This window comes from Neofelis nebulosa, chromosome 6 (assembly GCF_028018385.1).
Source record: "Neofelis nebulosa isolate mNeoNeb1 chromosome 6, mNeoNeb1.pri, whole genome shotgun sequence".
Taxonomy (NCBI): domain Eukaryota; kingdom Metazoa; phylum Chordata; class Mammalia; order Carnivora; family Felidae; genus Neofelis; species Neofelis nebulosa.
In genome coordinates, this window is record NC_080787.1 from 145,865,757 (window position 1) to 145,879,259 (window position 13,503).

The 13,503-nt window shown below is 41.7% G+C and overlaps 1 protein-coding gene across 3 annotated transcripts in view; it reads left to right on the forward strand.

Moving 5' to 3' along the window:
* Nucleotides 1-13,503, forward strand: part of SNX9 (sorting nexin 9) — a 116,693-nt gene that overhangs the window by 37,902 nt on the left and 65,288 nt on the right. For all 3 annotated transcript variants that reach the window (XM_058735775.1, XM_058735773.1, XM_058735774.1), the window contains exon 2: nucleotides 10,932-11,018. In XM_058735775.1, coding sequence (XP_058591758.1) covers nucleotides 10,941-11,018 — 78 coding nt within the window. In that variant the 5' untranslated portion in view covers nucleotides 10,932-10,940. The remainder of the gene's footprint in view (nucleotides 1-10,931; nucleotides 11,019-13,503) is intronic.

Genomic DNA, 13,503 nt, shown 5'->3' on the forward strand with positions numbered 1-13,503 from the left:
ACGAGCATCTCAGACTGTGTCCAGAGTGCCCAAAGTACTTCCAGGTTTATATAAGAAAAATGTGAGGCAAAGGTGGGCTGTGAAGGTCAAGCCAGTCATCAGTCAAGACCCCACATGTTGGGGTCAGTCATGTGGGGTCTTGCTGACTGAGGGCAGACCTTTTTGCTTGAGGAGGTGGTTTTGGTTCTCATGAGTTAAGAGATAAACTGGACAGAAGAACTGAATCGCTTAGAAAGTTTGAGGTCAAAGTGGAGGTCGTTGAAGTTCTCCTCAAATATGTCGTTCTGAACTAAGGAGAAGGGGGCAGGGGTCTGGGACTTCTGAGGGAAGGAATGCACTTCACAGGGCAATGAGAGGACTATTTACCTAGTCGTTAGATGTTTGGCCTGCCTTACAGATGGGTCACTCAGATAACATTTATCTCAGTGAGGGGTGCCTGGGTGGCTCAGTCATTTGAGCATCTGACTCTTGATTTCAGCTTGGGTCATGATCCCAGGGTCGTGAGATTGAGACCTGATATCAGCCTCCATGCTGAGTGTGGAGCCTGCTTGGGATTCTCTCTCCTTCTCTCCCCTCCCCAGCTTGCATGCGCGCGCACGCACACACACACACGCCCCCCCCCCCCAAATAAATAAAATAAATAAGAGGACAACTGTGATAGAAAAAAATTTTTATCTCAGGAAATAACTCTTAGAAAGACCCCCACTCTAGATTTTTCTGTGCAGTTAAGGGAGAGGCAGGAGTTTCTCTTGAGCCCTCGGGGTCCCCATTGCCTTCAACTGAGAATAATCTTCACACCAGAGTGGCCCATCTTGGGGTGGCCTGCCTTCTGTCCCTACACCTTCTTTAGAAATTTCAAGAGCAACTTACCTAAAACGTGATAATTGATCCGCGTCCTCTGGGAGAGTGTCTTAATGTTCATGGCCGTCTTGGACCTCAACCCTGCCATACGTTAACAGTTTTACTAATGACACAGGTGAAGCTATGAAAAGCATGCTTATCAGGCTTTCTGATGACTCTTGGCAGGAAGCGCTAAGGGATAGTTGGATATAGTTGGATGACAGCTTCAGAATTCAGAAAACTTAGTAGGTTGGAACAATGGCTAAATCTAACAAGATGCAGTTTTACAGGATAATTTAAGATTCTCTATTTGATTCAAAATAACAACTGAACAAGCACGGGCCAGGATTTAAATGAAATCACAGATTGATATAAACTGAAAAGCATTTAAGTCTTAATCATTTAGAATAAGGACAAATATATATATAAAGGATGTCATAATGCTCTCAGAGTCTATTAAAGGGAGTTCTGTTTTTTCTGATGATCTTGTTGGTTATGTAAAAATGAGATACAGAGAGGAGTTAAGTGGTGGAGGAGTGGGGGGCCCTAAGCTTGCCTCATCCCTCAGACACAGCTAGATAAATGTCAAATCATTTTGAACACCCAAGAAATTAATCTGAGGACTGAGGGAGCAAAACTACACAACTAGAGGTGAAAAAAACCACACTGGGGAGGGTAGGGGCTACAGAAGGTTGGTTTGGGGGAGAAGACAACTGTGGATGCTGCAGTGGGGAGGGAGCCCTGACCATAGAGAAAGGAGAGAGAGAAATAGTGAAAGCGTGCATAGTGGACCGCACACGGAACACTCTTCCCCAAAACCATTGACTGGGAAAAGCAGAGGGGCTTCTGCCACACGTTGTCATGAGCAGCAGAGCACAGAGTCTGAAGCTTTACAAGTCTGCGCCATTGCTAGCGTCTGGCAGGCGGTGCTCCTGTGGGAAGGAGGGTGGAAACCCAGGGGTGGACAGTGTAGCCTGAGGATCCCCTGGGTCACACGGGGATAAACAGTTCCCCTGCTTGGAGTGCATTTGGGAGTGGCGGCCTCTCTGGGGATAGAAAGAACCAGTGGCACCAGTGTGCTGCCCAGTTTCCTAGCATAGGAACAGAGACACCAGCTGAGGGCAGCGAATCTTGGCGCCAACTTAGTGCAGAGCTTTACCATAAACTCCCAATTGCTGCATGATCCTGTGACCGCTTTTCTGGGACAAACTGGCAAACAGCAAAAAGTGTGGCAGGACTCTCCCCCAGAGTATCAGCGTGGGTCTGTGTCACGCAGGTAAAATTTGGAGTTTGGAGTTTGGAAACCCAGCCGCATGCCTGAGATACAACACAGGAATACTGTGCCACGCAGCAGGCAGACAGCCTGGATGCCGGCAGGGTGAAGGCAGGGGTCTGACAAAAGCTGGGGACACAAGAAAGGTGATAGTTTGCTTCTCTGTGAGGGCTTCCTAGAAAGTGGCAGGTGTGAGCTCCCAGCTCCAGGGACGAAAGAGCAGGATGACACCAGTCCTTCCCTTCCCCATCAGCGTTGACCGACTTCAGTGCCATCCAGTGGAGGCTGGAGCTGCTTACACCAACACCCCCCCACACCCCCAACCTCCGCCTATGCCCTGCAGGTGCATCTCTACTAGAGCAAGTCCACCTGAGAATCAGTCCAGCAGGTCCCACCCCCAGAAGACCTGTTCAGATGCCTCACAGGCACCAAGTCTGATGATCATAGAGTGCTGCAAAGCTTCACTTCTAGGGGAAATAGGATCTAGCTTCCCTTTTTCTAGGGGGGGGGGGGGAATCTTCTTTTATAGGCAGACCAAAACACACCTAGGATCTAGCTTCCCATCACCCCCCAACCTTTTTTTTTGACCTCTTAGTAATATAGCCATTACATTCAGGAGCAGGAATACAACAGGCTTTCCTAACAATCACACCAAAAAACTGACCCAGACAAAATGACAAGATTGAGGAATTTAACCCCAAAAGGAAGAACAGAAAGTCACGGTCAGGGGTTTAATCAATACAGATACAAGGAAGATGTCTGAACCAGAATTTAAAACAGTAATCATACGGGTACTAGCTGGGCTTGAGAAGAGCATAGGAGACACTAAAGACTCCCACTGCAGAGCTAAAAGAATTAAAAACTAGTCAGGCCGAAATAAAAAATGCTATAACCGAGATGCAAAGCTGAATGGATGCAATGACAGTGAAGATGGATGAAGCAGAGGAATGAATCCGTGATACAGAAAATAAAATTATGGAAACTAGGCTGAAAAGAAAGGGAAAGGTATTGGATCGCAAATGTAGACTTAGGGAACTCCGAGACTCCTGAAGGCATAATAATATTTGTAGCATTGGAGTCCTAGAAGAAGAAGAGAAAGAAAAAGGAGCAGAAGGTTTACTTGAGTAACTATAGCTGACAACTTCCCTAATCCGTGGAAGAAAACAGACATCGAAATCCAGGAAGCACAGAGAACTCCCATTAAATTCAACAATAGCCAGCCATCAACAAGACATATCATAGTCAGATTCACAAAATACACAGACAAGGAAAGAATTCTGAAAGCAGCAAAGGAAAAAAAGTCCTTAACCTACAAGGGAAAACAGATCAGGTTCACAGCAGATCTGTCCAAGGAAGCTTGGCAAGCCTGCAGGGAGTGGCATGATCTGTTCAATGTGCTGAATGGGAAAAATATGCAGCCAAAATACTTTATCCACCAAGGCTGTCATTCAGAATAGTAGGAGAGATAAAGAGTTTCCAAGACAAAAACTGAAGGAGTTTATGACCACTAAACCAGCCCTGCAAGAAATATTAAAGGGCCTCTTTGAATGGGGGGAAAAAGACCAAGAGCAACAAAGACTAGAAAGGAACAGAGAACATCACCAGAAACACCAACTCTACAGGTAACACAATGGCACTAAATTTATATCTTTCAATAATCAATGTAATGTAAGTGGATTAAATGCTCCAATCAAAAGACATAGGATAAATGGATAAAATAACAAATCCCATCTCTTTGCTGCCTACAAGAGATGCATTTTGGACCTATAGACATCTGCAAATTGAAAGTGAGGGGATAGAGAACCATGTATCATGCTAACAAACAATAAAAGAAAGCCAGAGTAGCCATACTTATATCAGACAAACTAGATTTTAAACCAAAGATTGTAATGAGAGATGAAGAAGGGTATTATATCAAAATTAAGGGGTCTATCCATCAAGAAGAAGATCTAACAGTTGTAAATATTTATGCCCCCAACTTGAAAGTTCCCAAATATTTAAATATATAAATCAATTAATAACAAACATAAAGAAATTCATTGGTAAGTTTCAAGAGTAATGGGAGACTTTAACACCCCACTTACAACAATGGATAGATCATCTAAGCAGAAGATCAACAAGGAAACAATGGCATTGAATGACACACTGGACCAGATGGACTTAGCAGATATACACAGAACATTTCATCCTAAAGCAGCAGAATACATATTCTTTTTGAGTGCATGTGAAACATTCTCCAGAATAGATCACATACTTGGTTTCAGATCAGCCCTCAACAAGTATAAAAAGACTGAGATCATACCATGCATATTTTTAGCCACAACACTATGAAACTTGGAATAAGCCTCAAGAAAAAATTTGGAAGGACCACAAGTACATGCGTATTAAAGAACATCCTTCTAAAGAATGAATGGGTTAACCAGGAGATTGTAGAAGAAATGCAAAGAAAAAAAAATACATGGAAGCAAATGAAGATGAAAATATGACAGTCCAAAACCTTTGGGATGCAGCAAAGGTGGTCCTAGGAGGGAAGTATAGGGCAATACAGGGCTACAACAAGAAGCATGAAAAGTCTCAAATACACAACCTAACTTTACACCTTAAGGAGCTAAAAAAGGAACAACAAATAAAGCCTGAAGCCAGGAGAAGAAGGGAAATAATAAAGATTAGTTCAAAAAATAAACAGTCTAGAAACAAACAAAAAACAGTAGAACAGATCAATGAAACTAAGAGCTGATCCTCTGAAAGAATTAACAAAATTGATAAGCCCTTAGCCAGACTTATCAAAAAAAGACCCAAATAAGTGAAATCATGAACATAAGAGATCACAACCAACACCACAAAAATACAATTATAAGAGAATATTATGAAAAATTCTATGCTAACTGGGCAATCTGGAAGAAATGGACAAATTCCTAGAAACATAGAAACTACCAAAACTGAAACGGGAAAAAATAGAAAATTTAAACAGCCATAACCAACCAAGAAATTGAATCAGTAATCAAAAATCTCGCAACAAACAAAAGTCCAGGGCCAGATGGGTTCCCTCGGGAATTCTACCAGACATTTAAAGAAGAGTTAATACCTATTCTTCACAACTGTTACAAAAAATGGAAGTCAAAGGAAAACTTCCAAACTCATTCTCTGAGGCCAGCATTACCTTGATTCCAAAACCAGATAAAGACCCCCACCAAAATAGAGAATTATGGGCTAGTATCCCTGATGAATATGGATGCAGAAATTCTCAAGATACTAGCAAACTGAATCCAACAGTACATTTAAAGAATTATTTACCACAATCAAGTGAGATTTATTCCTGGGCTACAAGCATGGGTCAGTAGTCACAAGTCATTGTGATACACCACATTAATAAAAGAATGGATAAGAACCATACAGTTCTCTCAATATATGCAGAAAAAGCATTTGACAAAATACAGCATTCATTCTTGATAAAAACCCTCAACAAAGTAGGTACGACTATCCAATGGAAAAAAGACAGTCTTCTTCAACAAATGGTGCTGGGAAAACTAGACAGCAACATGCGGAAGAATGAAACTGGACCAGTTTCTTACACCATACACAAAAATAAATTAAAAATGGATGAAAGATCTAAATTTGAGACTAGAAACCATCAAAATCCTAGGGAACACAGGCAACAACCTCTTAGACATAAGCCGTAGCAACTTCTTACTAGACAAATCACCAGAGGTAGGGGAAAGAAAAGCAAAAATGAACTATTGGGACTTCATCAAGATTAAAAATCTTCTGCACTATGAAGGAAACAGTCAACAAAATTAAAAGTCAGCCTACTGAATAGGAGAAGATATTTACAAATGACATAACCTGATAAAGGGCATCCAAAATCTGTAAAAAACAAACAAACAAACTTATTAACCAAATTCAATACCCCAAAAACAAATAACCTAGTTAAGAAATGTACAGAAGACATGAATAGACATTTTTCTGAAGACATCCAGATGACCAACAGACACATGAAAAGATGCTCAACATCACTCATAATCAGGGAAATACAAAGCAAAACCACAATGAGATACCACCTCATACTTGTCAGAATGGCTAAAATTAACTCCAGGAAACAACAGATGCTGGTGAGGATGTGGAGCAAGGGGAACCCTCTAGCACTGTTGGTGGGAATGCAAACTGATGCAGCCAGTTGGAGGCTCCTCAAAATGTTAAAAAGGAAAAAAAAAAAGAACTACCCTATGATCTAGCAATTGCACCACTAGGTATTTCCCCAAAGGATACAGAAATATAGATTCAAAGGGATACGTGAACCCTGATTTTATAACAGCATTATCAACAATAGCCAAACTATGGAAACAACCCTAGTGTCCATCAATTGATGAATGGATAAAAAAGATGTGGTATATGTATACAATGGAATATTACTCAGCCATCAAAAAAACCCCGAAATCTTGTCATTGGCAACACTGTAGGTGGAGCTCGAGTGTATTATGTTAAGTGAAATAAGTCAGAGAAGGACAAATATCATATGATTTCACTTATGTGGGATTTAGGAAACAAAACAGATGAACATATGGGATGGGGAAAAAAGAGGGAAGAAATCATAAGAGACTCTTAATGATAGAGAATAAATAGGGTTGGTGGAAGGGAGGTAGGGTGGGGATGGGGTAAATGGATGATGGGTATTAAGGGGGGGGGCACTTGTGATGAGCACTAGGTGTTATATGTCAGTGATAAACCACTAAATTCTACTCCTGAAACTGATATTACACTATGTGTTAACTAACTAGAATTTAAATGAAAATTTGAAAAAAAAAAAAAAAAAGCCCACAGGACATAGGAATAAGCTACGATTTCACAAAAAGTCAAATGAGTGTGCTTAAGTAAAACAAGTTTGGCATTTGGAAAGGTGAACTAGTTATGTAGAAATATCACATGCAAAACTTCTGGTCTCAAGGGTGTCAAATTAATAAATCTGTCCATCCCTTGAATTTTTTTTTTTTAGCTTTTACTTGAGTGTCTCTGTTTTTAAAATGAGGTAGCTGCACTGCTGAAGATGGGCTGCTTTCCCCCAAAGATTTAATTGTGATTTACGTGAAACCAGAGAATCAAGGTCCTTAAGAATGGGGGCTTGCCTTCTGCATTCTTACTGCCTTACGGACTTTTTTGCTGACAGTTTTTTGGTCATCTTGAACTGTTTAATTCTTTCTTGTTCATTTTAGGTTCTAGTGTTTTGTTTTTTGTTTTGCAAAATAGGAAATGCAGTAGTATATTTCTATCTAGTGTTGCTCTTTATTTGGAATGTCCTTTTAATAAATTCTGTGGTTTGGGATTATTGGTTTGTATCAGCTTGGATCTCTTGTTTGTGCGACAGAATCTGAACTCACATTAGCGTAGGCACACAAAAAAAATCCATTGGCTCTTGTGACTGAGAGGTCCACAAGCAGAAGTAGCCTCAGGCTTGTCCTTCAAGTGATCTCCTTGGGACACTCTCTCTCTGCCATTCCACTCCACCAAAGATGGACCTTCTCCATACCTCAACTAGTTAGCCATTGGCGACATTTTCAGAGAAAATTAACCATCCATGCTCCGTAGCAGCTGTATATTTCTAGGAAAGAGTTCGAATTCTTCCTGTTTGGATTATATGCTCACCAATCACTTAGAGTCAAGGCAGGAACAGTTTCCAGAAAGAAGAGATGTGAAGCAGACAGAATAGTAGATGTTTACAACCTGGTCAAGAGGACTGAATATTTTTATACCTGTCTCTCTTCTCTCAAAAGGAAATCTGTGTTAAGGATGATGGATTATGCACATATCAGGTGTGTGGCAGCACATTTAGTATTCCAGTGCCTGGAACGTTGAGAGCTTTGGATCTGCTAATGTTTATTTGCCTGTAGCCAGATAATGGAGCTTGTGTTTAAGGCTGCTGTCTACTATCTCTTGACCTTCGTCTGAAATACTTTCTGGTATTGCTATTGAAGAGATTAGTTACTGTTGACAGCGTGTGTTCAGCATACGGTATCACATCATCTGCCCAGGATGTGTGTAGACACTTAGCTCCCGAAAATACTTGAATCGTTTCTTAAAGTGTAGCCAGTACTGGGGAAAGCAGTATCAAAGACTGGAGTTTTCCAGAGTGCCTGGGTGGCTCAGTCGGTTGGACGTCCGAATTTGGCTCAGGTCATGATCTCACGGTCCGTGAGTTCGAGCCCCGCGTCGGGCTCTGTGCCGACAGCTCAGGGCCTGGAGCCTGCTTCGGACTCTGTGTCTCCCTCTCTCTCTGCCCCTCCGCCACTCACAGTTTGTCTGTCTCTCTCTAGAAAAATAAATAAACATTAAATTTTTTTTTAAAAAATGGGCTTTTTCTGTCAAAGGCAGCATGAAAGAAACATAGTGGGACTGATGGGCAGTGGGGGTGGGGGTGAGCCTCTTCAAATACTGTCAGTGGTAGAGACGGGGAAAATGGGAGGTGATGGGGGAGAGAGGGAGAAGTCAGACGGAAGCCAGATACAAGGATGGGAATAAAAACGGAGGTAATGGGAGACAGCGCCCCAAGGCTTTGAAGACAGCACTTCCAGGCCACCTGAACTTGATAAGATCAGAGGAGTTGCTGAAATTTGTTTTCTCTTGACATGTTACGCTCATTTGGGGAGGTGCTTTTTTTGGTGTTCTCTTTTGTGTTCTTTTGTTCTCCAAAATTTCTTCCCATTCTGATTTTTAAGAAGCATCTCTAGGTGTTTGTTTTTTAATAAGGCTTAAATCAGTGTTTATGTAAACCTGTAATGTTTGTATACATTTTTCCATGCCATGCCAAACCAAAAGATGGTTTCCAGCCATCTTTTCCATGGCTAACGTTCAGTCATATTTAAATGTGTAAGGGGGTGTCCATTTTTAGTTTTTCACTTGTTTCACCAAGTCATAAGTTTGATACACAAGTTTTGGCACACAGGGAAGAGGCTTTGGTATTCTGTATTGGGGCTTAGATTTAGCCGGATTAAAAAACCGTTAGCCGAGATTCTTTAAAAAAAGCAATAACAAAACAGCAGGTTCCACGTCTGGCTCTTGTGTGCACACCAGGGCCCTTCCCAGGAAGCCCGCAGCCCTGGGGGTTGTGTCCTGGCCCCAAGGACCCTCCTCACCCCCCTCACACATTTATGTGCACCTGCCCTCATTGCATGAGGAATTGAGATTGGGGTGACATGGTTTTTAAAAAGTACCCCCCCGATGGGACTAGAAGAATTCTATCTACTTTTGCAGCTGTATGAGAAAAAAGACATCACAGTTTCGTTGTCCTTGTAATGACCTCAGGACAGCTGTCGTGCTCACAGAGTTCTCAGTGCTTGCGACCTGCCCCCGCAGCCCCCTTCCTAGCCTCTCTGGACAGAAGTCCAGGAGGATGCCATTCTGTGACTGACAGACAGTAAACTAGCATTTGCTTCTAACATTTTGTAATGAAAAAAAATCTCAACCATGTAGAAAAATCAGAATCCTTTTCCTTTGAACACCATCAACCTACCATCTAGATTCTATAAATAACATTTTGCTATACCTGCTTTATTGCATTTTCATGCGTCAGTCCATCTTATTATTCTTAATGGGTTTCAAAATAAATTAGTATTTGGAGTTTTTTTTTTCTTTAACCTTTTATCATTAGATGTGAATCCTTAATCCTTGTTCTAAGGATTTCAGGCATCATTAAGCAAGTGTGGGGAGAGTTCACTGGCAAGAACAGTTCTCACCATATGGTGGGTGTTCAGTAAATATTTGTTAAGTGAGTGCAGTTCCATTAGTCCTATTTGACTAGCCCTGTGCATATACTTGAACTTGCTGCTTGGGACAGTTACTTTGAAAATAAACCCTATGCTTCCTAGGTACATGTTATCCCCAGTTTATGATGGACCTTCTTTTATGAGATAATCCATGAAAGACAAATATTTAGAATTTGAAGCGCATTAAAAATATATATTCACTAAATACTACAAAAGTATATATAAGACATGTTTTTTACAACACTGATTGTCTTGGAATATGTGCGTGGCAGAATTCCTGGGAATTCTGCACAGCTGCTCACGTCAACCAAAACAGCTTTCCTTTAGTCAGTTTTCCACGAAGTTATGATTTTATTGCAGGGAACGTTTGCAAATCACAGCTGTTAGGTTACCTGGCCAGTATGCACAGCCCTGTGTAGATCACTGCATAGTAGGAAGTATTCTAGTAGAAGTATGTAAATACATCTTGCCACCCACATCTGAAATTCTGAGTTCGGTTGGCCAGGGGTACTGCATTATTAAAATTCATCCCAGTGGCTCTAGATAAAGCATAGTGAACATTTTCACTGCCAGGGAATAATCTAAACATGTGTGAATCTTACGTGTGTGTGTGTGTGTGTGTGTGTGTGTGTGTGTGTGTGTATGTGTATGTGTGTGTGTGTTCTTTCAGTCCCTGAGAGTGAGTGGGCCCAGAATGAACGATATCTCTATTTCCACTTCTCACCTCTTTAAAGAAAAGGTGTGCTTCCCACCCCTCCCCACCCCCCACCCCCGCCGATGAAACAAGTGTATTTTGAGAACACTTTGGGGGCTGATCTCTAAATGCAGCGTGGGCCACCCTTCTTCTTTCCAAAATAGTAGGGGCTCTCATTCTTGGTGTCCTTTTTCCTCACAATAGGGCTGATGAATCATTTTGGTGATATGTCTTCCTTTATTTCAAAATAACCACAGCCATGAAGTGTTTGTTCATTACCAGCATGTTTACAAAGTGGACAATAAAGGTTGTTTTTTTTACTGTTAAGTTTATGTTTGTAACTTCCTCTGCTTGTCTCTATTCCCAATAGGCTCGGGTTATGTATGATTTTGCTGCTGAACCTGGAAATAACGAACTGACGGTTAATGAAGGAGAAATCATCACAATTACAAATCCGGTAAGACAACTATTAGGTTTAAACCCGATTGTCTCTTAAGGATTTAATAAATTGATCATTCACACCGACACGAATTTTTTTTCTGGTGCTTATGAAGTATTGATGATGAGGTAAGACTCTATTTTATAAACATTGATAAAAGTTAAGTCCTCTAAAGGTAGTTGGATGGGGTTCCATCAGACAGAAATGGAAAGAGACATCCTAGCCAGATCCCAGCCAGATCACAGGTACAGAGATTAGAACGTATTCAGTGTTTCTTGGAAGTCACAGCTATTGTTGGTTGACAGCCCTACGAGCCAGATGTTTGGCTGATACTACACGTGTGTTCTTGAATGTGTTTTCCCCATGAACTCCATGAGCTAAGGACTTCTCATCTCTGTTTTACAAATGAGGGTAATGAGACATAGAGGTTAAGCAACTTGCTCAAGATCATTTTGCCTGTTAGTGGCGGGGCAAGGATTCAAAGCCACATCTGTTGAGCCTCTGAGCCTCTGCTCTTGCTCTCTGCTGGGAACACTACACGTAAACAAGGGTTCCCAAGGGTACAGGGTACACATAGGCCAGTAGCAGACAGGCTAAGAAAACTGGCTCTTAGCCAGATCGGATAGGACCTGTGGGCCAGGCTGTAGACCTTGGGCTTCATCTGTAAGTAGTGGATTCTTTTAAGAGCTTTGCTTGGTTTTTATTGTTGATGCTGTCGTAGGCAGGTGGCGAGATGACACCTGCACTTCAGGGAAATTAACCTAGCAGAGGTATGTTGAACGAACTGGTGTGGCTGGAGTCTGGGGATGTGCCTTTCGGCGGTAGCAACAGGAGTTGGAAAAAGCTAGACACGGCAGGCTTTGTGGAGTCAGCCCCAGAGGACTTGGTGCCAGGTTAGATACTGGTGGGAGAAAAGAGGCAAGGATCCATAAGGTTTTTGGCTCTGACCTTTAACCTAAGAGAATGGTAGATTTATTAAAGTATACAAGTCATGAAGAAGAGCTTCTTTGGAAAGGTTAAATGAGTTTCTTGTTGGATGTGTAGAGTTTGAAGAAAAGCGAATAATTAGCCCTTCCCTATAGCTTTGCATCATAAAAATGGAAATGCCGAGCTGGGGGTAAGAGCTGGGAATAGGCCAGCTCCCTGGACACCTCAGGGAGTAGCCTGTGAGGAGGGTTGCCAGGACAACCGAGAGGCACTGGGAAGGAAAGGGGGAGATGCTGGGGCTCCCCCAGGTGGGAGGGACCGAGGGCAGCACGGAGACCAGGGACAGAGGACAGCGAATGAGCAAGAGAATGATGGTTTCTTAATATTGGTACTGTTTTCAAAACTTGTCTTCTGTGCTTTAGATACAGAAAAGAATCACTGGGTAGGAACAGTATATGAGCTTTAGATAATACACCAGGTGTAGATAAGTAACTAGATCCTATTTTTAATCATAGGAGAAATTAAAGATTCTTTACCCTTCTGATTTTTCTTAATGGAGAAATCATCTTGGTTTCTTGGTAAAATAGTATTGAATTTAAGTTGCTGTCATGGTTACAAATGGACAAAGTTGTGGCTTAAAGTGATTTTTGAAGAAGAATGTGTTATCTAGATTCAGGTAGTTATTAACTAAGACACGATTTATGAACTTACGACAACTCTTACTATTATAAGGTGAAAAGGTAGGTCTTTGTTGAAATAATAGATTGGAAAATGGGAATTCTGGTATAGAGGACTTTATTATTTAATATTGTTTATCCAGAAGAGCTAAGGAACCATGGATCGGTTAGCTTTTCCTAAACAGCAGGCAATCTCAAAGCTTAGTGGCTTAATCGAAAAACCTTTTGCCACTTTGCTCAAGAACTTATGGGTTGGCTGGATGGTTCTACTGACCTGAGATGCCTCTCCTGTCTTCAGTCACCTGGTGGGCAGCTCTGGGCCAAGTGCTTTAACCTGCGCTCACGCATGTGCCTGGCGATTCCCCTCCTGGTGGCTGACTTTGGTTGGGGCAACAAGGAAATTGGGCCTTTTTTTGTCATCATCCGGCAACCCAGATTATTCCCACAGCAGCTCTTTTGGAAAAAGTGTGCAAAGCCCCTTGAGGCCAGACTCTGAACTCACCCCGTATTATTTCCACCTCATTCTGTTGGCCATAGAGGTCACCAAGCACATCACGGCTTCCAGAGGGGGTGGTATCCTTCTGCCTCTTGACAGTCGGAGCTGCGAACCGACTGCCACCAGTCTGCCACCAACCGATAAACAGAAAGGAATTACACGATGATGGCATTCTGTTCTGTTGAATAGGCTACTTTGCAATCTTCATTACTTGTTTAATGTCTTCAGATTATATCATTTTCTAAAGTAAAAGAGAAGCCTTAGGAATTTAAAACTTTGAACAGTGTTAGATCGGTGGGAATAAAGAGCTTTACGTTAATTATTTTTTCCTGTATGACAACTCCCGAAGCAAAATTTTGCAGGCAACTCCAACTGTAATCTTGGTCTTTTTTCTTTTCTCTTT